A 25,515-nucleotide genomic window follows, 5' to 3' on the forward strand; every position below is an offset into this window, starting at 1 on the left:
TGCGTCTCCTCGATTGTCACAGGCTGGCAGCGTGTAGCTCACTTTTCTAAAATTGACACTCTGCCCAAGATCTCCTGGCCTTTTAGACGCACAGCAAATGTGAGCCAACACTTCCCCAGCGCTTCAAGTTTTTAGCTACGGTGGCCATATTTTAATGTCTGTCCCTGTAGATATCACCCTCTCTCTATCTCTCTCTTTGTGTATATGTATCTATAAAAAATGTATTCAAGTCTTCTTCAAAGCTTTGTTCCAAGGGCAGGGGGATTGTCATCCCAGTCTTGGGCCCTGGACCATGGGCGCCATCAGGGTCGCAATGGGGCACAATATCGGCCTAGGTAACAAAGCAAAAGTGGCCCCCATTAGCAAACTTGCAGCTAATATTTAAGTGGCCCACAGTTGCAATTCTGGTTAGTTTCATCTTGAAATTAGATGCTGTATGGGTACTATGCAAGATATAGGAGACTGCATAGATTTGTGCTTGTTGCAGGCAACACTTGAAGTAATGTCAGGGAAACCAACCAACGGTAAAAATCGACACATCTCACTATAGAACAGGCCCACAACTGCTATAAAATGTCCCATTACTGATCTGTTAGACCAGCCCAAGCGGAACTCCTCGATTGCCCTATAGGCCAGCCCGACCCTGGGCTACGTAGAGAATGATTACATCTTGCTGTGCTGCATGAATGAGTAGCTAGACAGCTCAGCAGGCGACTGTTTGGCTGGTGTAAATCTGAGCCTTCACAGCACAGTGATAAAGCGTCAAGATGCCAGGATAGTCCTTGAAAAACCAGGTCTGTCCGGGCAAATACCCTATGTGAGAAGGACTTCGTCCTGACAAGCTGAGCTTTCAAATGCTTATGTCATGTGACAGAACTACTCCGCCTCAATTCTGCTGGACTTACTGAGGTGCTTTACTGTTCAGAAATTCTATGTAGGTGGTTAGCGTTGATCACAAGCACCTTTCAAACCGCCAGAGATTGTGCCAACGGGCATTACAAAGTTACATTTTCTTCCGCTGACAGGTTCTTCTGCCCTTCTGTGAAACGTTCACATTGGAAAAGCAGGTGAGTTCTTGAATCAATAAAGAACTTGCATTTCGTTTCCACTGTGTGGCTGAGTGTTTACACATAGAAATGTGTCAAAAAGCAAACATGTTAAAGTTTAATAAAAGTGGCACCTAAAGCACAATGAAATCCAGTTGGGCTAGTTTTTAAATAGCGAAAATCTTCTTTATTTGAAATTAAAGATGTGATGTGTGTTTTGTGTTGTAATTCTGTGTCCCCAAAGAGGGTACTTGCACTTGATAGAAGTCTAAGCTGAGTCGGCATAGATTGGAAGACTGAGGAGCAGAACTAAGACTGTAACTTTCAAAGCAAGTATGATGACGACCATTTTCTGTAAGGGCATAATGGATCATTTAAGGAGATGTGTAACCTGTGTGTAACCTGAAGGTCAGAGGTTGGAATCCTGTGTTTCTATTCAACCTATTATGCTCTCATGCATTCTAAATCAACGAAAATTAGGATATTTGAGTTTTGATTTACGCTTTGTATTAGTACTGTAGAATGCCTCACAAATGCAAAAAGTTAAACAAAAATAAAAGCAGGAATTAGAACATTTCCCCTTATCTCACGGGGGTGGTGCGGGTTTTTGGGGCACATCCCTGTCCACAGTTCTTTCTAGACAGGGGTTTGTGCCAAAACACATGTGGCTGCATGGGGCTGCTCCCCCCCCATCCACAGAATGCCCCTTTCATGTAAAGTGGGTTATCATAGTTCAATTCAAATTGCAATATGCATTGGATTGTAAATCCCACTACAATACTTGATTGACAAGTGTGAAGTCACTTCCAGTTACTTTGCACATGTATGTGGAGATATGGGTGAAGATAATTTTAAAATAAAATAAACAGCGACATTCACTGATTATTTAACTGAAGTAACTATGATTTGCACCCTCATGATGCACTGCTTATGACTTCACATATTGCATTACTCATGACCTGTTCTATGGCATCATTGATAAAATCACTGATGACATCTGAAAAATCCTGACTGTCCACTTCACTTAACTATACCTGGCGAACTTCACTTTGTTTATAGTTTAAAATTTGATGTTTAAACCATATTTTTTAAAGCTCTCCTAAGTGGAAGTCCATGCTCTTCAGCTGGACAATAGGGTCCTCTGGTGGTTGTTTTTATGGCTGAATTTTATTGGCTGATAAATGTTAAAAGAAAGACTCAAAAAATGTTAATGTTTTTTAATACAAGTTTCTTCAAGTGTTTAAGGTAACTACTTTTAGTAAACATTGCACTATGTCAATTAATGAAATATTCATTTTGATGATGAATATTATAGATGTTTTACTGAAGACAATAGGGCTACTTTCTATAAATGTTGTTTTACCAACACCTTCATAAAGCCAACAGGCTCACTTTTTATAGTTGATAAAGTCAGTAGGTCGACCTTACTTAAAATTATACTTTTTATATTGTAACATCACAGAGTCAGCTGTGCGCTTTGTGGGGTTATTTTGTGCACTGCGGTTGGGTACAGGGCTTGGCCTACTGGTCAGGACCTGTGGGGAATTTGGGCACCAGGACCTGTGCTCAACATCCCAACACCTAGCACAGGTGAATGTCATGCATGGATGGTGTTGGCTGTAATAGGTAGGTATGATAGGGAGGCATGGTATGGAGGTATGTAGGTTAGGTGTGATTGGTTAGGGGTGGTTGTCAGGTATGGTAAGTGTGAGAAAGTAGCCTCTTTCTAGCCTTGTTACCCCCACATTTGGCCTGTTTGTGAGTATATGTCAGGGTGTTTTCACTGTCTCACTGGGATCCTGCTAGCCAGGGCCCAGTGCTCATAGTGAAAACCCTATGTTGTCAGTATGTTTGTTATGTACCACTGGGACCCTGCTAGCCAGGACCCCAAAGCTCATAAGTTTGTGGCCTATATGCATATGTTCCCTGTGTGATGCCTAACTGTTTCACTGAGGCTCTGCTAACCAGAGCCTCAGTGGTTATGCTCTCTCTGTTTTACAAATAGTCACTAACAGGCTAGTGACCAATTTTACCAATTCACATTGGCATACTGGAACACCCATATAATTCCCTAGTATATGGTACTGAGGTACCCAGGGTATTGGGGTTCTAGGAGATCCCTATGGGCTGCAGCATTTCTTTTGCCACCCATAGGGAGATCTGACAATTCTTACACAGGCCTGCCAGTGCAGCCTGAGTGAAATAATGTCCACGTTATTTCACAGCCATTTACCACTGCACTTAAGTAACTTATAAGTCACCTATATGTCTAACCTTCACCTGTTGAAGGTTGGGTGCAAAGTTACTTAGGCCCGTATTTATACTTTTTAACGCTAAACTGCGCTAACGCAGTTTAGCGTCAAAAAGATTAGCGCCGTCTAACGCCATTATGAAGCGCCATGCGGGCGCCGTATTTATAGAATGGCGTTAGCCGGCGTTAGCCGACCGGCGCTGCCTGGTGTGCGTGAAAAAAAACCACGTACACCAGGCAGCGCCGGCGTAGGGGAAAATGGCGTATGGGCATCTCAAAATGGGGCAAGTCAGGTTGAGTCAAAAAAATCGCCTCAACCCGATTTGCGCCATTTTTTTACGACGCCCATCCCCCATTAACATGACTCCTGTCTTAGCAAAGACAGGAGTCATGCCCCCTTGCCCAATGGCCATGCCCAGGGGACTTCTGTCCCCTGGGCATGGTCATTGGGCATAGTGGCATGTAGGGGGGCACAAATCAGGCCCCCCTATGCCACAAAAAAAAATAAAAAAAAATACTTACCGGAACTTACCTTAATGTCCCTGGGGTGGGTCCCTCCATCCTTGGGTGTCCTCCTGGGGTGGGCAAGGGTGGCAGGGGGTGTCCCTGGGGGCAGGGGAGGGCACCTCTGGGCTCATTCTGAGCCCACAGGTCCCTTAACGCCTGCCCTGACCCAGGCGTTAAATTCAGGCGCAAATGCGGGTTTTTTTGCCCCGCCCACTCCCGGGCGTCATTTTTGCCCGGGAGTATAAATACCACGCACATGCCTGGGAGTCATTTTTTAGACGGGAACGCCTACCTTGCATCTCATTAACGCAAGGAAGGTGTTCACGCCAAAAAATGACGCTAACTCCATGAACTTTGGCGCTAGACGCGTCTAACGCCAAAGTATAAATATGGAGTTAGTTTTGCGTCGAATTTGCGTCGAAAAAAACGACGCAAATTCGGCGCAAACGGAGTATAAATATGCCCCACAGTGTGTGGGCACCGTGGCACTAGCCAAGGTGCCCCCACATCGTTCAGGGCAAATTCCCCGGACTTTGTGATTGCGGGGACACCATTACACGCGTGCACTATACATAGGTCACTACCTATGTATAGCGTCACAATGGTAACTCCGAACATGGCCATGTAACATGTCTAAGATCATGGAATTGTCACCTCAATGCCATTCTGGCATTGGGGAGACAATTCCATGATCCCCCGGGTCTCTAGCACAGAACCTGGGTACTGCCAAACTGCCTTTCCATGGTTTGCACTGCAGCTGCTGCTGCCAACCCCTCAAACAGGTTTCTGCCCCCCTGGGGTTCAGGCAGCCCTGGCCCAGAAAGGCAGAACAAAGGATTTCCTCTGAGAGAGGGTGTAACACCCTCTCCCTTTGGAAATAGGTGTGAAGACTGGGGAGGAGTAGCCTCCCCCAGCCTCTGGAAATGCTTTGATGGGCACAGATGCTGCCCATCTCTGCATAAGCCAGTCTACACCGGTTCAGGGATCCCCCAAGCCCTGCTCTGGCGCGAAACTGGACAAAGGAAAGGGGAGTGACCACTCCCCTGACATGCACCTCCCAGGGGAGGTGCCCAGAGCTCCTCCAGTGTGCCCCAGACCTCTGCCATCTTGGAAACAGAGGTGTTGCTGGCACACTGGACTGCTCTGAGTGGCCAGTGTCAGCAGGTGACGTTAGAGACTCCTTCTGATAGGCTCTTAGCTCGCTTAGTAGCCAATCCTTCTTCCTAGGTAGCCAAACCTCCTTTTCTGGCTATTTAGGGTCTCTGCTTTGGGGAATTCTTCAGATAACGATTGCAAGAGCTCACCAGAGTTCCTCTGCATCTCCCTCTTCACCTTCTGGTAAAGGATCGATCGCTGACTGCTCAGGACGCCTGCAAAACCGCAACAAAGTAGCCAGACGACTACTAGCAACCTTGTATCGATTTATCCTGCCGGTTTTCTCAACTGTTTCCTGGTGGTGCATGCTCTGGGGGTAGCCTGCCTCCTTTCTGCACCAGGAGCTCTGAATAAATCTCCAGTGGGTCGACGGAATCTTCCCCCTGCAACCGCAGGCAATAAAAGACTGCATCACTGGTCCTCTGGGTCCCCTCTCAGCACGACAAGTGTGGTCCCTGGAAGTCAGCAACTCTGTCCAAGTGACTCCCACAGTCCAGTGACTCTTTAGTCCAAGTTTGGTGGAGGTAAGTCCTTGCCTTCCCACGCTAGACTGCATTGCTGGGTACCGCGTGATTTGCAGCTGCTCCGGCTCCTGTGCACTCTTCCAGGATTTCCTTCATGTACAGCCAAGCCTGGGTCCCTGACATTCTAACCTGCAGTGCACAACCTTCTGAGTTGTCCTCCGGCGTCGTGGAACTCCCTTTCGTGACTTTGCATGGACTCCAGTTCACTCTTCTTCCAAGTGCCCCTTCAGGTACTTCTCCGGGTGCTGCCTGTTTCTGCGAGGGCTCCCTAACTTGGTGGGTGCCCCCTCTTCCTCCTCATCTAAGTGGCGACATCCTGGTCCCTCCTGGGCCACAGCAGCATCCAAAAACTCTAACCGCAACCCTTGCAACTAGCAAGGCTTGTTTGCAGTCTTTCTGCATGGGAACACCTCCGCAAGCTTCTTCACGACGTGGGACATCCATTCTCCAAAGGGGAAGTTCCTAGTTCTCTTCGTTCTTGCAAAATACCAAGCTTCTTCCATCCATGGCAGCTTCCTTGCACCCTCAGCTGGCATTTCCTGGGCTCCTGCCCACTCTCGACACTGTCGCGACTCTTGGACTTGGTCCCCTTGTCTTACAGGTACTCAGGTCTGGAAATCCACTGTTGTTGCATTGCTGGTGTTGGTTTTCCTTGCAGAATCCCCCTATCACGACTTCTGTGCTCTCTGGGGGTTGTAGGTGCACTTTACACCTACCTTACAGGGTCTTGGGGTGGGCTATTTTTCTAACCCTCACTGTTTTCTTACAGTCCCAGCGACCCTCTACAAGCTCACATAGGTTTGGGGTCCATTCGTGGTTCGCATCCCACTTTTGGAGTATATGGTTTGTGTTGCCCCTATACCTATGTGCTCCTATTGCAATCTATTGTAACGTTACACTGCTTGCATTACTTCCTTTTGCTATTACTGCATAATTTTGGTATTGTGTACATATATCTTGTGTATATTTGGCATCCTCATACTGAGGGTACCCACTGAGATACTTTTGGCATATTGTCATAAAAATAAAGTACCTTTATTTTTAGTATATCTGTGTATTGTGTTTTCTTATGAAATTGTGCATATGACACCAGTGCTATAGTAGGAGCTTTACATGTCTCCTAGTTCAGTCTAAGCTGCTTTGCCATAGCTACCTTCTATCAGTCTAAGCTGCTAGAAACACATCTTCTACACTAATAAGGGATAACTGGACCTGGCACAAGGTGTAGGTACCTCTGGTACCCACTATGAGCCAGGCCAGCCTCCTACAGTAAGTAGGTACTGTGGCTTAGATATGATGTATGGAGGATGTATGGTAGCTAAAGTATTGTTGGTATGGTTGTTAGGAATGTATGGTATTTAGGGTTGTAAGTAGGGCAAATGTGGTAGGGTAGGGTAGGGCAGGTATGGTAGGTGAGGTATAGTATGGTAGGTATGGAATATATTGTATGGTAGCAAAGTAGATACAGTAGGTAAATAGGTATGAGTATTAGATTTAGTAGCTACATAGGTTTGTATTAAAGGTAGGTTGGGTAAGATTGGTCAGGAATGGTAGGTATGTTATAGCAGGTATGAATGGTACAGTAGGCTAGCTATGATAGGTATGGTAAAGATAAAGGAAGTTTGATAGGTTGGTATTGTAGGAATGTAAGTGTGAGGGTATGAAAGGGAGTTAGAACTTAAAGCTTAGGGGTAATTGGAAGGTATGTATGTTAATGGTATGATAAGTTAGACATGGTAGGTATGGCAGGTTAGTATCATGAATAGAATATATTGTGCATGATAGACAGGTATGATAGGCAGGTACGTATGATGGGTTATGTATGGTAAAGATGGTAGGTAGCTATGATAAAGTACGTATCATAGTTTAGGTCTGGTAGGATATAATAACAAGTGTCCTATTTAAAGGTTTGGACTATTAAAGTATTTTTTTAATTTCCTGCTTACAACTCATACCATTATTAATGAGCAGCACACAGACATACTGTTATTAAAGTAAAGCTAACTTTTGAGCTGATATGAGTTGATTATTATATGGTCAAAACATTTTTTGAGTATTTTGAATATACAGTGGTACACTTTATTTTTTTTAAACACATCCTGTTTTCCTTTAAGAAAAATTGCTATATTTTATAAAAACAAAATGTTTGCTATATTTAAAAGCAGTCAAAGTGATTTTGGACTTCAGATTCCAGCAGTTCACTGTCCCTGTGATGGCAGCGAATTATAGCCAGGGTCGGATTGGCCTATTGGGCAATCTGGCAGTGCACAATGGGCTGGTCTGACTGCTCGGTGTGCAAGCCGCTTTCTCAGCAGTTTGTGGGCCTTATTAATGATCTGGTGGGACGGCTTTTACTGTTGATTTCCCTAATTTTATTATGGACACTGACGACCGTGAATATAATTACATGCAGTCTCACATAACTTGCAAAGTAGCCATAATGCACATTTTCACAAGCTTAGAACTGGCCCGATTTACAAATGTGATCAACTTTTGTTGCTATCTGGTTTGCTAATTTTATTTTGATGCCTGGGGCTACTTTTTATCCCACACTGATCCTGATCATAGTCAGTTGCAATTTGCGACCTATCGCATTAATATTCATGAGGTATGTTTTGTTACGACCCACTGTGATTTGATATTTTGTTTACCGACCTATTAACACACAGGTCAGCTATAGGTTGGTTCACAAAATACCAGGGGGTAGTCAAAATATTTGGTTTGAAAAATACCATATGGTGCACAAAATGCACAAAATGTCATTGCAAAAATTGTGGCAATTTTTTTCAAATCCTATTTTAGAGCATCTGGCTCCTTCATCATTAATTTTGTGAGAGAAATCGAGCACTTTTGCTTAAATTGTATTCCTGTCTATGACTAGCAATTTGGGTCATCTGCATGTGCAGGTTTGTGTAACAGAGAATGCTGGTGTGCGTTGTGTGCATAATTGCATAATACATTTGTGGGATAACTTGCACAATAGCTTTTTGTATCAGGAGAAGTGGGAGAATGCTGGGTGGGAGGAGTTTTGTGGATTCCTGCTGATTCCAGGCGTGTATGTCTCTAAAATGCAAGGAAAATGTGCAGTTTTAGGCAAAGTTTGAGGTCTGCCTGGCACTGTGGGTAAGCAAACTCTGTAGGATCCACATGAGGCGTACTCCCTTGGGTGTCTAGTTTTCATAAATGTCTGTGATTGGTAGGTTTCCTTGGGTGGCTGTTGAGCCCCAGCCAAAATAACAGTGCTACTCCCATTTCCAAATCAGATCATTTTTGTGACAAGAAATTATGATGTCTCCATATTGTATTTTGGGACCTTTCCTGATGTGGGCACTAGGCCTACCATTACAATTAAGGTACTGTTCATATCAAACAACATGGGGGAATCATGGGTGATAGCAATTTTGTGGCTCATTGCAGATTTCAGAACTTTCTATTACAGAAATGTGAGAAAAATGTGTGTTTTTAGTCAAAGTTAGAGGTTTACAATTGCTTCTGGGTAAGAAAACTATTAGGGAGACACCAAAGTCACCCCACCACCTGGATTCCCCCAAGTGTCTAGTTTTAAAAAATGTAAAGGTTTGCTATGTTACCACTTTTGTTGGGATATTTGGGGGTGTACTGAGTGGTAGGAAATTTGTGTCTCCCCCAGATTCCAGTGGTTTTCCTCAAAGAAACGTGAGAAAGGTGTGTGTTCTTAGTCAAACTTTGTGGCTTCAAGGGCTTCTGGGTAGGAGAATCTGGTGAAAGCAAGACAAATCACCCCACCCTTGATTCCCTTAGGTGTCAAGTTTTCAGAAATGTACAGGCTTGTTGAGCTAGGCCCTAAAATCAGCAGCTAGCCACATTGCAAAATATGGTCGGTTTTCATTGGAAAATGGTGATGTGTCCATGTTGCGTTTTGAGGTCTTTTCTGTCGTAGACACTTGGCCTATCAACACAAGTGAAGTACCATTTTTATAAGGAGATGAAGGGGAATGATAGGTAGTAGGAAATGTAGTGGCCGCCTGCAGATTCCAGAACTTTCCTTCACAGAAATCTGAGGACAGTGTGTTTTTTAGTCAAGGTTTGATGTCTGCAAGGGCTGCTTGGTAAGAAAAACCTGGTGAGAGCCACGCAAGTCAGCCCATCCTGATACTAAAAAATGTGCAGTTTTGCTAGTTTTCCATGGGTGCCAGCTGAGCTAGGGCCCAAATTTCACAGTTATCTGGCATCCATTTTCTGTGGAAAACGTTGATGTCCATGTTGTGTTTTGGGGCCTTTCCTGTCACAGGCAAAAGTCCCACCAACATATGTGTGGTACTGTTTATATCAGGAGACTTTAGGTAATGCTGCATGGTAGAAAATTAGTGGCTCCCCACAGATTCCCTCACAGAAATGTGAGGAAAATGTGTGTGTTTTTTAGTCAAAGTGTGAGGTTTGCAAAGGTTTATGGGTAAGAATTCTGGTGGGAGACACAAGTCACCCCACCCTGGATTCCTTTATGTGTCTAGTTTTAAAAAAATGTACAGATTTTCATGGTTTCCTTCGGTGCCTACTGACTTTAGGCCCATAATTCACAGCTACCCACATTGAAAAAAGGGCCAGTTTTCAGATGTGCCCATGTTGTATTTCCTGTTGGAGGCATTAGGCTTACACAAATGTGAGGTACCATTTTTATCAGCAAAAATGTGGAAATACAGAATAGTAGAACATGTGTTATTACCAATTGTATTTCTCTGCACTTGAGCCTTCCAAAAGTGAAGCAGAGTGTAAGAAAGAACACATTTTGATAAATGCCCTCTGAATCGTATGGTAGTATTATGATGAAGCACTTTAGGGCCTGCACTGAGTCTCCATTTTAGATTACTCATTTTAGCATGCCATCTTTTTCTTATGGTGACTTCTTACACGGTTTTACCCTCATGCAATGATGTACTGAGAAGACACTGTACATGTAGCTTATTCCTCATAATTGTTGCTGCCATGTAGTCTGTACACCTCCACCAAGGCTTGCCACACAGAATGGGATGCCTTTATTTTATGATTGTCCACTGAAACCAGCTTTGAAGCTCAGGACACATCATTGCATCAGCTCTGCACCTCTGACACAGAGCAATATGAATAGAGCTCTCATTATATAAATTGCTTTTGTGTTACATTCGGCAAAAGAGCACTTCTACTTGGATTATCCTGGAACAAGGTGCACTGTGACTGGGAAGCAGCCCTACTGCCTCTGACCTCCAGTCTGCAAAGGATGATAACCTACACTACATCAGACTGGCTTCCTGGCACTTCTTACCCATGTATGGGGATTGGACTATCCCAATAGATCTGGCAGAGTAGTCCCACTGTTCTCCCGATAGTGTAGATAGTGACAGATAGGAGTGTAGCAGCATATTAGCATTATCATGGTTGAATTGTTTATCTTTTTTATCATTCCTATAATGCTAGTCACTATGCTTTGTTTCATCTGCCTAATAATCTCAGCTCATGCTTTTTATACAAGCATACAGTTGTTTCAATACATGCTTCAAAGGCCATTTTCTCATTTTTCTTGTATGTTAACTCAGGCATGGAAAGTAACAACAAAAACATAGATATGTTTCCATGATTTCTCTGGGAAACAGAATAATCATTTTTAAGGTTGTTGATACCATATGGTGCTCTGGTAAGTTTAGGGTTTCAGGCACTGTGAGCTACCTAGGAATTGTGTGAACTTTTCCTGATGGTATAGCTAGACCAAGTGCCTAGATCCTGAAGTTTATGTTGACCTGATACACCATCCTACTCAATTTATAGGAAGCACATAAGAGTATGGGTACCCTCTAGTTCACAGATGTACAAACAACCACTGCTCATAAACCCTGTATCTTGTTCCTATTTCAGAAATACATAAGTTTCTTTGATGCCCATTTTCAGTCTTTATATTTTACAATATGAATTGATCTATATACCCGGTACACAATGAAAAAACATTAAAAAGCACAATCCAGTTGTCAGCTCTGTGTACCTCAGGATTTTACAGAACCTACAAAAATATATATATCCCACAACCAGAAGGGTCCAACAGATGTACTAGTATTTAGCTTTTGTAAATCGTCCATCACTACAAGAATTTACACATGAAAATGTTGTCACAAATGGTTGTTTTTGTGTACGTATTTTCAATATTATTTTTTTATTTGAACTGTGAGTTTCTTTGGGTAAAGAGATTCCCACAAATGACCCCTTGCTGAATTTAGAATTTTGACTACTTTCCACAAATCTATAGTTTTTCCGGATCACCCATGAGTTTCATTCCCTAGACTGGAAGCAGGCTGAAAACATAAAAATTAGAAAAAATTGGCTCCCTCTTTGAAATATGCCAAAACTGTAGTCATTTTTTTACTTAGCTCTGCATGTTCATGATAGTCTGAAAAAATGTGACATTAGCATAGCAAACCTTTTGATGACACCATTTTTAGCAAAAAAATATGTTTTTTTAATTGTGAAGCACTTTTTCATAGTTTTCCTAAAAAACCCAAGGTTTGCCATATTTTGGCTATTTTCATAATCCCCTCCAGGAGAATCGACAAAGCCTGGGTACCGTTTGAATCTTGAGGATGTTGGAAAAAAAGGACTCAAATTTGGCATTGATACCTTTTGAGGAAAAAAAGTTATTGAGGCTTATATGCGAACTAGCCCTGATAGCCAAAAAAGGGTTTAGAATTCTAGGAAGGCTAAAGTCTAGTAGTGAAAGGGTTAAAAAGCGGCATATAAATCCACTAAAATGTAATTTGAGATGTCATCAGTATTTTCCGTCAATTATGTCATTGAACATGTTACGAGGGATTTAATACCTTAGGACATAAGCAGTGCATGGTGGTAGTGCAAGCATAATTAGCCAATTGAAATATGACTGGTTGTAGGATAGTGGAGTATTTTGCGGTCTGGGGGTGGCTCTTCACCATGTAATACTCTCACAACACCACAAAGATAGTACTTGGATTCACACTAGTAAATCCTTAGATCAGTCCTGGTAGCATAGCAAAGAGCAGTCAAGCTTTACTTAGAGGAACATGTGTTGAGCATTTCAGAGTACCAACATGGTCAGTAAATAATTGACACAACTTGACAGAAATCCAACACCAAGTTATATTCCATAGAGCTTACTTTTATCTTAATATAGGCACGAAAAAAACAGTATTGAATCAGTATAACTGGAGTTATAGTTTATAGAAGCAAAATTAAATCACAGCAGAACTGGCATTTAAACAATACGATGAAGTCCCTGGGGAAATATTCCTGGCTGCAAAACAGTACTTGCAAAGTGAGTTGCATGGAACCCTTACAGTGTTATGGTTGTTCAGTCCCTAGGACCAGATCACGACAGTCAGTGTAGCTTAACTGGCCTGTGGTGTCTGGGTGCGGAGTTGTCCTGGCTGTCTGTGATGCTAGACAGGACTCGCATTGAAGTCAATGACAGGAAGCCACTGGTTACAAACAAACACTTGGAGGCTGAGCAGCAGGACACCCTTGCAAGGTTGAGGTTGTGTGGGTCCTAGGACTAGGCCATAACAGTCAGTTCACTTCTACCTGGTCCATGGCATCTAGGTGTAGAGTTGTCATGGCTATCCATGGCGCTGACCAGGACTTGCGCTGGAGCTGGTTTTACCGATTACATGTCGGTGCTGACTAAGGGATGTAACATTTCAGCTGGGCTGCGCGGGTCAGGTGCAGGCTGCATGATGTGACCCACACTTGCAGTGCCGAGTGTTGGGGTTAGTTACCGGACTGGCAACCAACAAGTCTTGGCAGCGGTAAAGGTGCAGAAATCCTATGGGAACTTCAGGGGGTCTGCAAATATAATAAAATGAATAAACAAAATGTGTATATAGGTAAAAGAGCACATGCTGCAGGCCTGGAGCTAAAACAAAGGTGCCTGATCTAGGTGCTAAAAGGAAACTGCAACAGGAACCCATGACAGTCCCCCTCCCGGGCCAGATGCAGCCACTGGGACTACCACCTGCCAGGCACTGCCCATGCACAATGCACAACAAAGAAGGGGGGTGCTCGGACCCTCTCCTGGAGCTATTTATGGCTCTGGGGGCAGCCACCCTCCAGGGCTGGCTCCTAATATCTCCCAAGGTGCCCTTCCCCCTCAGGTGATAGCTGTTTGCTTTTGCTTGGGGGAAGCTGTGACAACTCCCACCAAGCAAAATCAAACCCTCCATTTCCAGCAAGCGGGAGATGTCAAAATGCTGCATGTGGGCGGGGAAAGAAATGAAATTATTGCTCCCAGCAAGTTGGCTCCCGCAGGAGGTGGGGAGTCGGCTGGGACCGCGGGAGCTTTGAGTCTCCCCCCACAGTCCCTGCACATTACCAAGGGAAAGCATGTTCTTTTCTCTGCATTTCTGCCATGAAAAGTTTTCTGTAATCCTTGATGGAGGTGTTTGCATCCTTGCTTTTTGTGACCGCAACAGCTCATGTAGTGACTTTGCCAAGTTACTTCTTGTCATTGGCTGCTGACACCAGAGATCATGTTCTCCCATTTAAATACCAAACTGACCTAAAATCCCCACTCTTTTGGACCCACTCCATATAAATTAGCTGTATGCAATGTATTATTGCCATTTTCCCAAGATGATGGACAGCTTATTAAAAGGACCCCGGAGCATGTTCCCCCCTGATTTTGGACACATATTTTTGATGCACAGGAAAATGATCGCATCTCCACCAAACAAAAAGGCATTTCATGAGTGGTGTGAAGTAGGGTGGTTATAGGAGATAGGCTGCAGGGCCTGGTCATCAGTTCCCACCACACAGAGCTAGGAGCGTGCGTGGCACGGGGTTGGATGGTTATAGGAGGTAAGACTCAAACCCTGCCCATAAGCCAGGTCCTGTGGCCGACCCCTTGCCGAACATGGGCAAAAGCCGCTTGTGGTACATGGTTGGGTGATTATAGGGGGTTTGCCGCAGGACCTGGCCAAAGGCCAGACCCTGCAGCCAACCCCTGTGCTGCACATCCGAAGGTCATGAGCGGTGGAGGTTGGATTAACGTAAAGTAGTTAAAATTACTTAATGTTAAAAAAAAAAAAAACACAAAAAAAAAATAAAGGTTACAGGGAGGTTAATGGTAGAAAACAGAATTTAAAAAAAGAGAAATTCTCTTAAAAACACAACATTACAGGGATGTTATAGTTCGGATCACATTGCAAATGTACAAAACCATAGAAATTCAGCTGCTATAGTTAGAGTAATTTCAAGTAACTATGACTCGTGCCCTAAGGTAACTATAACTCGTGCCCTCGCCATGCACTGCTAACTACCCCAAATCAGATCACTCATGACATCTTATATGACATCATTGATAATATCTCTGTAACATTTGTTGTAAAATTATTCATAAAAAAACTTTGCATGGCCGAGGCGTGATTTATACTTACCTTATGGGACGAGTTATAGTTACTTGAAATAACTATAACTATATGAATTTTTATGGTTTTGTACATTTTAATGTGAGCCTAACTATAATGTCCCTGTATGCACTGTTTTTTTAAAGTGAATATAGATATAGGTATAGGTATGGATATGTAAATACACACGTATACATTCCAAATAAAAAATCCACATGTTAAAGTGGCTTTAAAGTTAACACTGAAGGTCACAAGTTATAGTTTATTCAGCTAGCCATACATTGACCCCCATCATGCACACTGATGATGACCCTTCATATTTCATCACTCATGACATGTTAAACGGTATCCTTGATGGTATAACTGATGACATCTCAAATGACAGCATTGATGACATTACTGATTACACCATCCAGTGTTGGTATTGTGGGTTTAATGGCCTGTGGGTTTGAAGTAAATCAACATGCTACACATGTGGGCAGTGACTTTCTGGAGATTTTCTTTCACATAAGCTAAGACCTTATTACTATACCTAACTACAAAGTCACTGTAAGATATTGGGTTATTAGTTAGTGGGGGGGATGGGGGGGGTGACGACCTATCTGAGGTAATCAACAAAATCCTTGCCAGGGTAAAGAACTAAAATAAACTGAGCTCAACCCCATGGTATCTATGGCACTGAGCAGATAGGCTTACATTAGATACAAGGTTTAAAGTGTTAATCCAGTACCTAAACAGTATTAAAGCCAAAACACAACATAAGAAAAATCCACCACAAATTCGGAAAAATTGAGTAATTTGTAATAACTTAAACAACACCAAAATGACAAAAATTTAATAAGAGGAACTGGTGCTACAATGTTTTTAAATCTTAAAATAAAAATAGTGCCAATATGTGTTAAGCACTAATCGGGGCCAACTGGTTGCAGTAGACCACAACCTATGCCCGACAGGAATGGAGCACAGGTCGGATACAAATTCCAGGTTTGAACCAGTCAGAGGATTTACCTTGGGCCTGGCTCTCACAAATGTAAGTCCAAAATCTTCAGCGAGCACAGTAGTGGGTTATTGCTGGTGAGGATTCCACAAGGTTAGATACTTCATAGAGGAGGTTGTTTTTGGTAGAAATCCTCAGAGTGAAAGAAATTTGAATTTCTCACCCAAGAAAGTAACTCACTGGCTCAATACTCTTGGCACCTTTACCCAGTCAAGATTTCTTTATTTGCACCTAGTTACTTTTTTTAGCTCATATTTTTCCAGCAGGTCAAATTCTGCAGGCTATAGCTGAAGAGGGCTCCACAGTGCCAGGTTACTTCTCCATTAGATCCTGCTGAATGGGGTTTGCTACTGTTGAAAAGTCTAGAGCGGGAGAAATCTGAATCTTTGGTCCAGTGACAATGCACCCCAGTCATTTCAGCTTGAAAAATGTGTCCTAGTTCTCTGGAGATCCTTAGAGCCAAAAGGTCTCAGGTCCCCAGGGCTGGTATGAGAATCTAGCCAGACATAGTATAGGGTTCCAGGACCTCAGGGACATGACTTGAGTATCAGAGGCCAGCAGCAAAGTCCAGGGAAGGTTCAGAACTCGTCAGCTGGGCAGATGCAGGAAGCATTTCTTGTAGTTTGTTGTGTCTCCATAGCTTGTACAGGGTCAGCCTTACGACCCTTGAGTCTCACGTCTTTTTCCTGGGTACAAGAAAGAGCAGGTCCAGTCCTTCAGGGCTCTTTTCAGGTCTTAGAAAGCAGCTTTCCCAAGTCCAGGAGTGCTCTGCAGAGGATACTGAGGATGACACATGTACGGCTGGCTTGTGAGTGTGGGTGCCTCCAGGCTCTTTCCTAACAAATCGGGTGTAAGTTCCCAGTGTTAATGCTGCACACATTTGCAGCATTTCTTTGTGTGACATAATGCAAACAATCCCACAATGCCCTTCCTTCTATCAATCCAGGATGACGAAACCATTCTCCGCTTGTGAAGAACTTGCGTGACCACCTCCTAGGTGTGGTCAGGGACATGAGCAACTTCTTCTCTGTGATCACTACAAACCAGTTTCGGGTCAGCTCTCTGCCACTGGGATTGGATCCTACCTGACAAGGGGAACAGAGAAGGGAGCTGGCCAGGTTTCGTCTGACATCTGCCTACAACAGGGAGAGCCCTTTGAAAAGAACTATGTTCCTGAGCACTGCCAACACTTAGACCTTTTTCTGTGCCGTGGGAGGAGTTTTACACCTCATTCAGGAATTGAGCTCTCAGTGGCTTACAACTGGAGACTAATGCAAATTAGCTTCCAGAGCCTTTAGGCAGGGAAAATAAAAATTATTAATATTACCCATTCCTTAATATTAAAATCTAGCTTTACTAGTAAATTGGGTTTTTGATAAATACTACAAAGAGTCCAAAAGAGGAAAAAGATGTTTTCTAGCCAAAGATAGCATTATTAAGAATAATACAAATGCTATTTAATATAAATGTATTAATATTGCTATGTATCTATCTATCTATCTATCTATCTATCTATCTATCTATCTATCTATCTATCTATCTATCTATGTGTCTCCTGCTCTACTGCAAATTCCAAAAATAGAACATTCTGATTGGCTGAGACCGGTAAACTGAGTGATCTGATTGGCTGGCTCTGAAAACAGTAATGTTGTAGGCCACCCTTTTGTGGACACGGGGACTTGTTCCCCATGTTCTAAATTTTAGAAAACCATAAGTACAGGGGCCACGGATACCCTGACCTCATGGCCCATGTTGAGGGGCCAAAGAATCTCTCCCCCCCGACCCCGGTGCGAAATAAAAAAAAAATTGTGTTGCAGGTCCAGCAGTTTTCTAACAGGACCCATTGAGGCCTCCCAGCAAGGTCCTGCTGAACTCCTGCCGGAATCAATGTAGCCATCCTGTTAGGCCCCACAGGAGTGCCTCAGGGTACTGCAGGACCATGCAAGTGATAAAAAGAAAAGTTTGCAGTGCCCTAGGTAACTTGGAGTGCTGTTTGTGCAACAGAACCATGGGAGTTCTCAGGAAAAATATTTTTAAAAGGGAAAACTGTGAAGTGCATAGTGATGGGGTTTTTCCACACCACGTATGGCTGAAAGCTATGCGGAGCAGATCTTGTCATCAACGGTCTGCCGTGCACTACAGGGGGCTTGTTGCACGTGGGAGAGTGTGGTGAGGACACGCACCTGACTGCAGTCTAGGCAGTGCTATCAACCACCATTATGCACAGTCAAAAGTTATGTTCAGTGAGGGAACCCCAGAAATACACTGAAAAAAAGTTTACAGTGACATTATAGTTAGATCTATTAATAATATCTTACTTTACCTTAAAAACATCCTAGATTTTCACAGAAAAAACTAAGATTAAAGTGACAGTATAGTTGGGTAATGTAAAAAAAAAAAAAAAACTCCAGAAATGCACTGAAACTTACAAATGTGAGGTGTGTAGCCATCGGAGTTTGAGCACTGGGAGTGGGAAGTGGGGCTTGGACAGTAATAGCCGGTTTGCCAGCCCCTCATCATGCACGGTTGAAAGTCATGGACAGCAGGGGCTTGACTGCCGACTGGGGGGGGGGGGGTCAAGGCTCTGAGTCCTGTTGCCATGAACAGCAAGGACATGGTCTCCATGCGAGGGTTTTCAGATGTCATCAGTGATGGAATCAATGACATCATTTAAAATGTCATAAGTGTAATATGTGATGTCATGAGCAGCGCATGGTGTGCAAGTTATAGTTAGCTCAGTAAACTATAACTGAAGAATTTTAGGTTTTCTTGTTTTAAAATAATATGTTTTATAATATTACAGTGTCTCACTATAATGTCACTTTAAGCTTTGTTTGTATTTTCAGTGAATTTTTGTGTGAGTTTAGCGTAAGCTGAAATCTTACTACCTTGCTTAACTATAATGTCACTTTAAACTTTGTTTCCTTCAGTGAAAAATAATATACATTTGTATTTATGTTTTTGTTATGCTAGCATGCCATCTGAAAGCTGTGGTGATTCGCACCTTCAGTCAGAGTCTCAAGAAATGTCGTTTCTTTCATTTACAGATCTCTGCAAAGCAAGCACCTCGTGAACGCAGAATGAACTCCTTGACATCTCTGGTAGAAGTACATTCTAGCACTAGTATATTCAAAAGAATATTTACATGATTATAATATTGTAGAAGCAATGTGCAAATCAGATTTAGCTACATCTTTTGAGCTCTATATTAGTCCATATTTTCCATCTGTTCACAATACACATTTAAAAATAAATATTGTGTGCTGTGCATTGCACCTCGTATCTCTAAGATGCTGCATAAGTAGGCAGAAATTCGTGGAGAGTGTAAATCAGATTTCCGCATGAATGTTTTTGAATCCTGCAAAGTCTGCATTCTGCAGTTTCTGGCCTGTATTTCTAAAAACATCCTCCCTTACTAATCGCTACGATAGCAATGCAGTTAGATCCAGGTTGTGCTATAGAGAACAATATACCCCCTACTGCACATTTTAAGGACAGTGGAAATCACAAAAGAGCTATCGGGCCATATAGAGAATCAAGGCAAAAGGCGAAGCTCTTTTGAGGTGAGTTGCAAACGATTTTATGATTGCTGCTGTGACAATAATTATGCAATCTGTACTGTGGGAACAAATAAGCAAATATCCTATGTAAACAGCGTTTCGTTGCAAACAAAAGTGAAATGACAATAACATTTAAGATGTGTGTTAACATGTAGACCGATTCTTAATCCTGCACTGATCTCCAGCTATCCGTTAAAGAAAGGCGAATCAAGCGTCCTAGATGTCAACGGTTCAGCTAAATACTCTTTACTGAAGGGTTGATGCAGACCTACGCTTTAATAATAAAACCATGTTCAACAGTAGGGTGATGTAACCAGCCACGGGCACGGTACGCTTCTCACAACAATGGCCACAATTATGTGGCAAAACCTAGCAAACTACAGACAGGAAGGCTTCTGCGCAGAACACAGCACTGAGGCAGGTCCAGCCACCTTCTTTGAGAAACTCTGAATCATGGCAGACCAAAATCCGACCACTTATTGTCTCGTCTCGGACCTTTTTACAGCATCCAGTACTACTGTGGACCTTAACTTCTAAAGCTTTTGGATCGTCTGGTGAACCTCGGTCTGATTGACCACCTTGAGTTCCTATCGATCTTTTCTTATGGGCTGCTGCCAAGTGGTCACTCTTCATCCCTTTGGCTCAGCAGAAATTATGATAGGCTGTGATGTTCCTAACGGTTCTTTACTGTTACTCATGTGAAATACATTTTAAGCGAACTTATCAGGAATGCCTAATTGGAGGGATCTTGGTCCCTGCCTACCCAGTGCTGTATGTTAAGAAATCTAAGGATCGTGTTTGACAAGGCACTTTCTTTTGACTTTCACATTTACAAGCTTTGTCTTGGGCATTCTAAGACCCAGAACAGCAAGCTGCAGATGATACAGAACATGGCAACTTGGCTGGTAACAGATCTGCCCAAATGTGGTCATGTGTCTCCTTCCTGTCGCACGTTACACTGGTTTCGCATTGGGAGGCAAGATGCTTTCTTTGTACTTGGTGCTGCATGGCCCCTTCACATCTCACAGATTTGACCTCTAAATCGCTGAGATTTGGCCTTTGCATGATTTGCTGACAATTTGTAGGTACAAGAAAGATGCAACAGAGCTACAGCCTTCCATGAAGTTGGATATAAACTCTTGGACAAACTCCCATTAGGACTGCAACAGACAACTAACTTCACTTTGCTTAAAAAAAGCTGAAAACTTGGCTGTTCAGTTAAACATTTGGGCTCCTTCATTTGATTTCTTGCTTTTCCTCCTCATTCCCCTGTTTCTGTTCTCAGGGTGCTTGTCCTAGCAACATGGTGCCTCCATCTGCACTCTGCATGCTAGAATAAAATAATAAAACAATATTGGCAGATTTGTTCATTAGCTCATTGAATATAGAAACACTGTTAGACTTTTCATCCTTGGCGTGGTCTCCCTTAACTTTTTGCCTCTGTTCCCCAGGTTGTTGATGTGTGCTGGACTCTGATTTTACTGTTTTGTTACTCTGGGCACTTTACCACTGCTAACCAGTGCTAAAGTGCAAGTGCTCCTGTTTAAAACATGTACGTAACTGGTTCTCCATGATGGGTGTTGGAAAATGGGTTATTGGTAGGGCAGGTAGGTACCTACACCTAGCAACAAGCCACAAACCTCCACAAAAGTACAGTTAGGTCTCAGTAAATTAATCCCAGCTCTACCCTTGGTAGCTTGGCATCGAGCGTCAAGGCTTAACTTAGGAGACAAAGTGTAAAGCATTCAAATATCACAAAACAGTATTTAAATAAAACACAGGAAACAGTTTAAAAATCCAAAACCAATCTATAAAAATAGCTTATATTTTTATCTTTAAAATGACACAAAAACGATTAAAATCGGTTCAGGGGAACCGGAGATATGAATTTTTAAAGTATTATTATTTTCTAGCGCATAGAAACAAAAAGCGCCAATCGGGTCATCTGGTTGCACCAGGACCGGGACAAGGTCAAACTTTCAGGCCGACCGCGATGGAGCCCTGCTCGGATACAGGTCGCGGGAAGCCTCGGTTAAAAAGTTACCTTCTGACTTAGTCTTTATTTTGAAGTTTTTCTTCACCGGGACGAACCTGCCAGTTGGATCCGACCTCCTGGAGCCCTTGTCCGGATACGCGAAGTCGGTTTCCTCGGTGGTGATTTCTACCTTCGGACTTAGTCGTTTTTTCGAGATGAAAATCCTTCGACCGGGGTAAACCTGGATCTTGATCCGACGTCCGTGGAGCCCTTCTCGGATACGATGGCTGGAAGGTCCCGGTCAACTTTTTACGTTCGGACTTAGTCTTTTTTTCGGATGTTTTTCTTGACCGGGACGAACCACGAAGTCAGGCCGGGTCGCGGTTGAGGCAAGCCGGCTAGAATTTCCGCGTCGAGTCGGTCACTTTATGGAGCTTTTTTCTAAAATTTCTCCAATCTTTTCCAAACTTCTGGGGCTTCACCCAGATGTTCTTTTAAGGTTCTTTTGGGGTCCACAGCTCACCCCAAGGGTCCAGAAGTTCTGTGATGGTCCTTGGGAAGTGCGGACTTCAACTCCCAGAGTGCACCTGGCGCAAACTCCTTTTTGGCCACTGGGCAGTGGTCAGCTGGTCACTTTTTCAGGAGTTGGTGCAGGGGACTCTGGTTAGCAATTTTTCACCTGTAGCAAACAGGGAGTCCCTCCTTGAACCAGTGGAAGCCAGGCAAAGTCCTTCTTGTGGTGAAGCCCAAGTGTGCAGCTGGTGCAGTCTTTCTGAGTGCAGGGTCCAGGTGCAGGCCAGGGGTCCAGCAGGGCAGTCCTTCTTCTCCTTGTAGTTCTTTCTTCTTGAAATTTGGTGGGGATCTGAGGCGTGGGTGCAGGTCTGCCAGTTTTATCCTTGCTCCTGGGTGAAAAGCAGGGGGGGCCCTGGTCCTCCAATCAGGGACAGGGTCGTCCCCCTGTGATGACCACTTCCTGGGAAGTGTGGCAAAAATCCATCCCAGAAGGCAATAGTCTCTAAAAATCCAAAATGGATGAATCTGATTTTTGGAGGAGAGATCTGGCTGAGCCCACCCACTGGTGTGGCTAAAAATCATTAACACACCCCTCTCCTGCCCTCTCCTAATCTAATCAAGGGGGCACCTAGCTGTCTGGGGTTGCAGGATGTGGGGGTGTTGCTGGGTGCTCCAGATGTCCTTCTCTGCCTTTGAAGACCAGTTTGGCAGCCCTCCCCCTTCCTGCTTCCCCATCTGCTGAGGGGAGATTCTCTCCCCCAAGCACATTCCTTTGTGTGAAGTCAGGCCACTTCACACCTCATTAAAGTAGCCTGGCAGAAGCTGCTGCAGGCTGGCCAATCAGAGCACAGCAGCAAAAACAATGCAGAGCTGAAATTGGCAACTTTTTAGGTAAAGTCTAAACTTTTTACCTGCACTAGTTATATTAAATCCAACAACTGGAAGTTGTGGGATTTATTATAACAATCAATTTGATACCAAATTCTTGGTATGTAACATTTAAGGAGACTTTAAAATTTAAAATAAAGTCTGCCCATTCTAGCCTATGAAGGCCATTTACTTCAATGAGGGAAAAACGAATTTGGCTGTTTTTACCTCACCAGGGCTTATAAATCTACTTTTATAAAGTCCCTGCTTATAGTTACATGGCACCCAGCCCTAGGGGCACATAGGGCACACCTTAGGGGTGACTTATATGTAAAAATAAGGTAGTTTAAGACTTTGGAAGTACCTTTAATTCCAAAGTCTAATTTGCATATAACTTTAATTTAAAAGCAGCCAGCAAGGCAGGCTTGCTTTTAAAATGACACTGGGCACCTCAGCAATGCACCTAGGTGTGCACCACCTATGCTGTGGTCCCTAAACCTACATGCCCTACCATATACTAGGGACTTATAGGTAGGTTAACTTAGCCAATTATAATTAGCCTAATTTGCATATCCATTTTACACAGAGCACAGGCCCTGGGACTGGTTAGCAGTACCCAGGGCACCATCAGAGTCAGGAAAACACCAGCATAAAGTGGAAAATGGGGGCAAAAAGTTAGGGGGCCTCTGCAATCAGCCCCAGTTTCTCACACAACCCCCCCCCAGCCCACACGCCCAGGAGACTCAGCCCAACCCTGGGAGAGTCTTCCTGGCTTGTTAGGCGAGGAAGACAGTGCAGAAAACTGGCTGTCCCTTTGCAGGGCCTACTCTGCCTTATATCCTCCTGTCAGGGTCACTCCCTCTGGGTAGTGAAGCCATCCCAACAGTAAAAGGACCCAACCCAAACTGAAACTTCCCTCTAGGGGGGTCTTCCTCCTCTCTCTCTGCCAACTTGGGTAGTGAGGTGCCCACCTCCCCTACTCCTAACTTTGCTAGGGCAAGACCTAGTTTACCCAAAGAGGTCACCCAACACTTGAGCAACCCCACCATGACCAACAGGGTCAGGGGGCCTACTTTGCTATTGGCCTTGGGGTCTGCCTCCCAGGCCAAGTACAGTGCTGCCAGGAAGGCTAGCACCCAGCAGAGGCTACTGACAGCTGTCAGTACCCAGAACCACACCCTAAGCTCTCCACTGACAGGTGGCTGAGCTGCTTTAGGGGCATCTTTGGGGTCCTGGCACCCCTCTTGCTGTCTAGAGTGGGGGGCTACCACCTCCTGTGGCAGACACCCTCCTTCCACTCTCCCTTCTGTCAGTGCAGGGGCAACACCTTGCATCTGGACAGCTGCCTGACTACTCAGGACTTCCTTGGGGTCAGGTGAGGCCTCACCAGTGCCAACTCTGGGCTCCCCCCCTACTGGGGCAGAAGGCCTTTGGCTCCCTGGAACTCTCTTTAAGAGTGGCCTACCCTTCCTTTTCTTCTTTCCTTTTCTTGGGGACCCCTGTCTCCTAACTGTAGGGACTGACTCCCCAGGACTTTGGGTTGGGGGGGCGCCCTGGGCGACCACCACATCTGTGACCAGACTCACCTCTGGGAGGTCATTGCCCAGGATACAATCTAGGGGAAGGTCAGCACTGACTACCACCCTAATCCAGTCAAGGATACCCTCCCTCTCTAGGGGCACTATGGCTACAGGTTTGGAGGTGACCTCCCCTGTGGCTATCCTGACTTTCTTTGTCTTTCCTGGGACATACATGTCTGGGGTCACTAACCGGTCACTCACTACAGTGTGACTGGCACAGGTGTCTCTCAGGCCAGTGGTAGGGATCCCATTCACTTGAATGTGGTGGAAGTGCCTACTCCCACCCTCAGGGATCACCAGCTTACCATCTGGTCCTGTCTCCCAGCACAATGCTAGGAGGACTTCATCATCTGAGGAATCCTCCTCTATGGCTACACTGGACAGCCCAGTGCTAACCACTTTCTTTGGACAGGCTGCATCTCCTCTGAAGTGACCTGTCTGCTGACAGTCAAAGCAAGCCCTACTGTCCAAGAGCTTTTTTAACCCTGGGTCTCCCTGTCTCTGCATGTCAGATTGGGAGTGGGATTTACTCTCCTCCTTCTTAGGGTTCTGGGGTACAGAGGGAGTCTCTGTGGTGGGCTTACCACCTCCCTCCTTAGGTTTTTGGGGACCTGTCCCCCCCTTCTTGGAGTCTCCCCCCTGGGACTTGACAACCACCCTGGTTCTCAACCACTCATCAGCTGCCTCCCCTAGCTCTCTAGGGTTGGTCAGCTTAGAGTCCACTAGATGCTGGCGTAACCTTTCTTGGATACAATTGGTCAAGATGTGCTCTCTCATGATCAGATTGTATAACCCCTCATAAGTATTTACTTTGTTGCCAATAATCCAGCCCTCTAGTGCCTTTAGTGAGGTGTCTACAAAGTCCACCCAGGACTGGGTGCTTGTCTTTTGGGTGTCCCTAAACTTAAGCCTATACTGCTCTGGGGTTAGACCAAACTTTTTAGTCAAGCAACTCTTCATACTGGGGTATGAGTCTGCATCCTCCCCACTCATGGTTAGGAGCCTATCCCTCCCAGAGTTGGGAACTAACTCCCAAAGGAGTGAACCCCAGTACTGAGGCTTGACTTTCCTCATCTGGAGGGCCCTCTCAAAGGCCCCCAGCCACTTATCGATGTCATCCCCCTCTACATAGGCAGGAACCACCCCTTTGGGTAATCTGGGGGCAA

The 25,515-nt window shown here is 44.3% G+C and overlaps 1 protein-coding gene across 5 annotated transcripts in view; it reads left to right on the plus strand.

The window, feature by feature from the left end:
* LOC138246148 (cytosolic phospholipase A2 gamma-like) overlaps window positions 1–25,515 on the plus strand; it is an 823,362-nt gene that overhangs the window by 56,674 nt on the left and 741,173 nt on the right. For 2 of the 5 annotated variants that reach the window (XM_069200427.1, XM_069200425.1), the window contains exon 2: window positions 18,902–18,955. In XM_069200427.1, the coding sequence (XP_069056528.1) occupies window positions 18,935–18,955 (21 nt within the window). In that variant the 5' untranslated portion in view covers window positions 18,902–18,934. Of the gene's footprint in view, window positions 1–18,901; window positions 18,962–19,161; window positions 19,418–25,515 lie in introns of those variants that run through there. The other 3 variants (XM_069200426.1, XM_069200424.1, XM_069200428.1) reach the window with 2 other exon arrangements.

The sequence above is a fragment of the Pleurodeles waltl genome, chromosome 7 (assembly GCF_031143425.1).
Source record: "Pleurodeles waltl isolate 20211129_DDA chromosome 7, aPleWal1.hap1.20221129, whole genome shotgun sequence".
In the NCBI taxonomy this organism is placed as follows: domain Eukaryota; kingdom Metazoa; phylum Chordata; class Amphibia; order Caudata; family Salamandridae; genus Pleurodeles; species Pleurodeles waltl.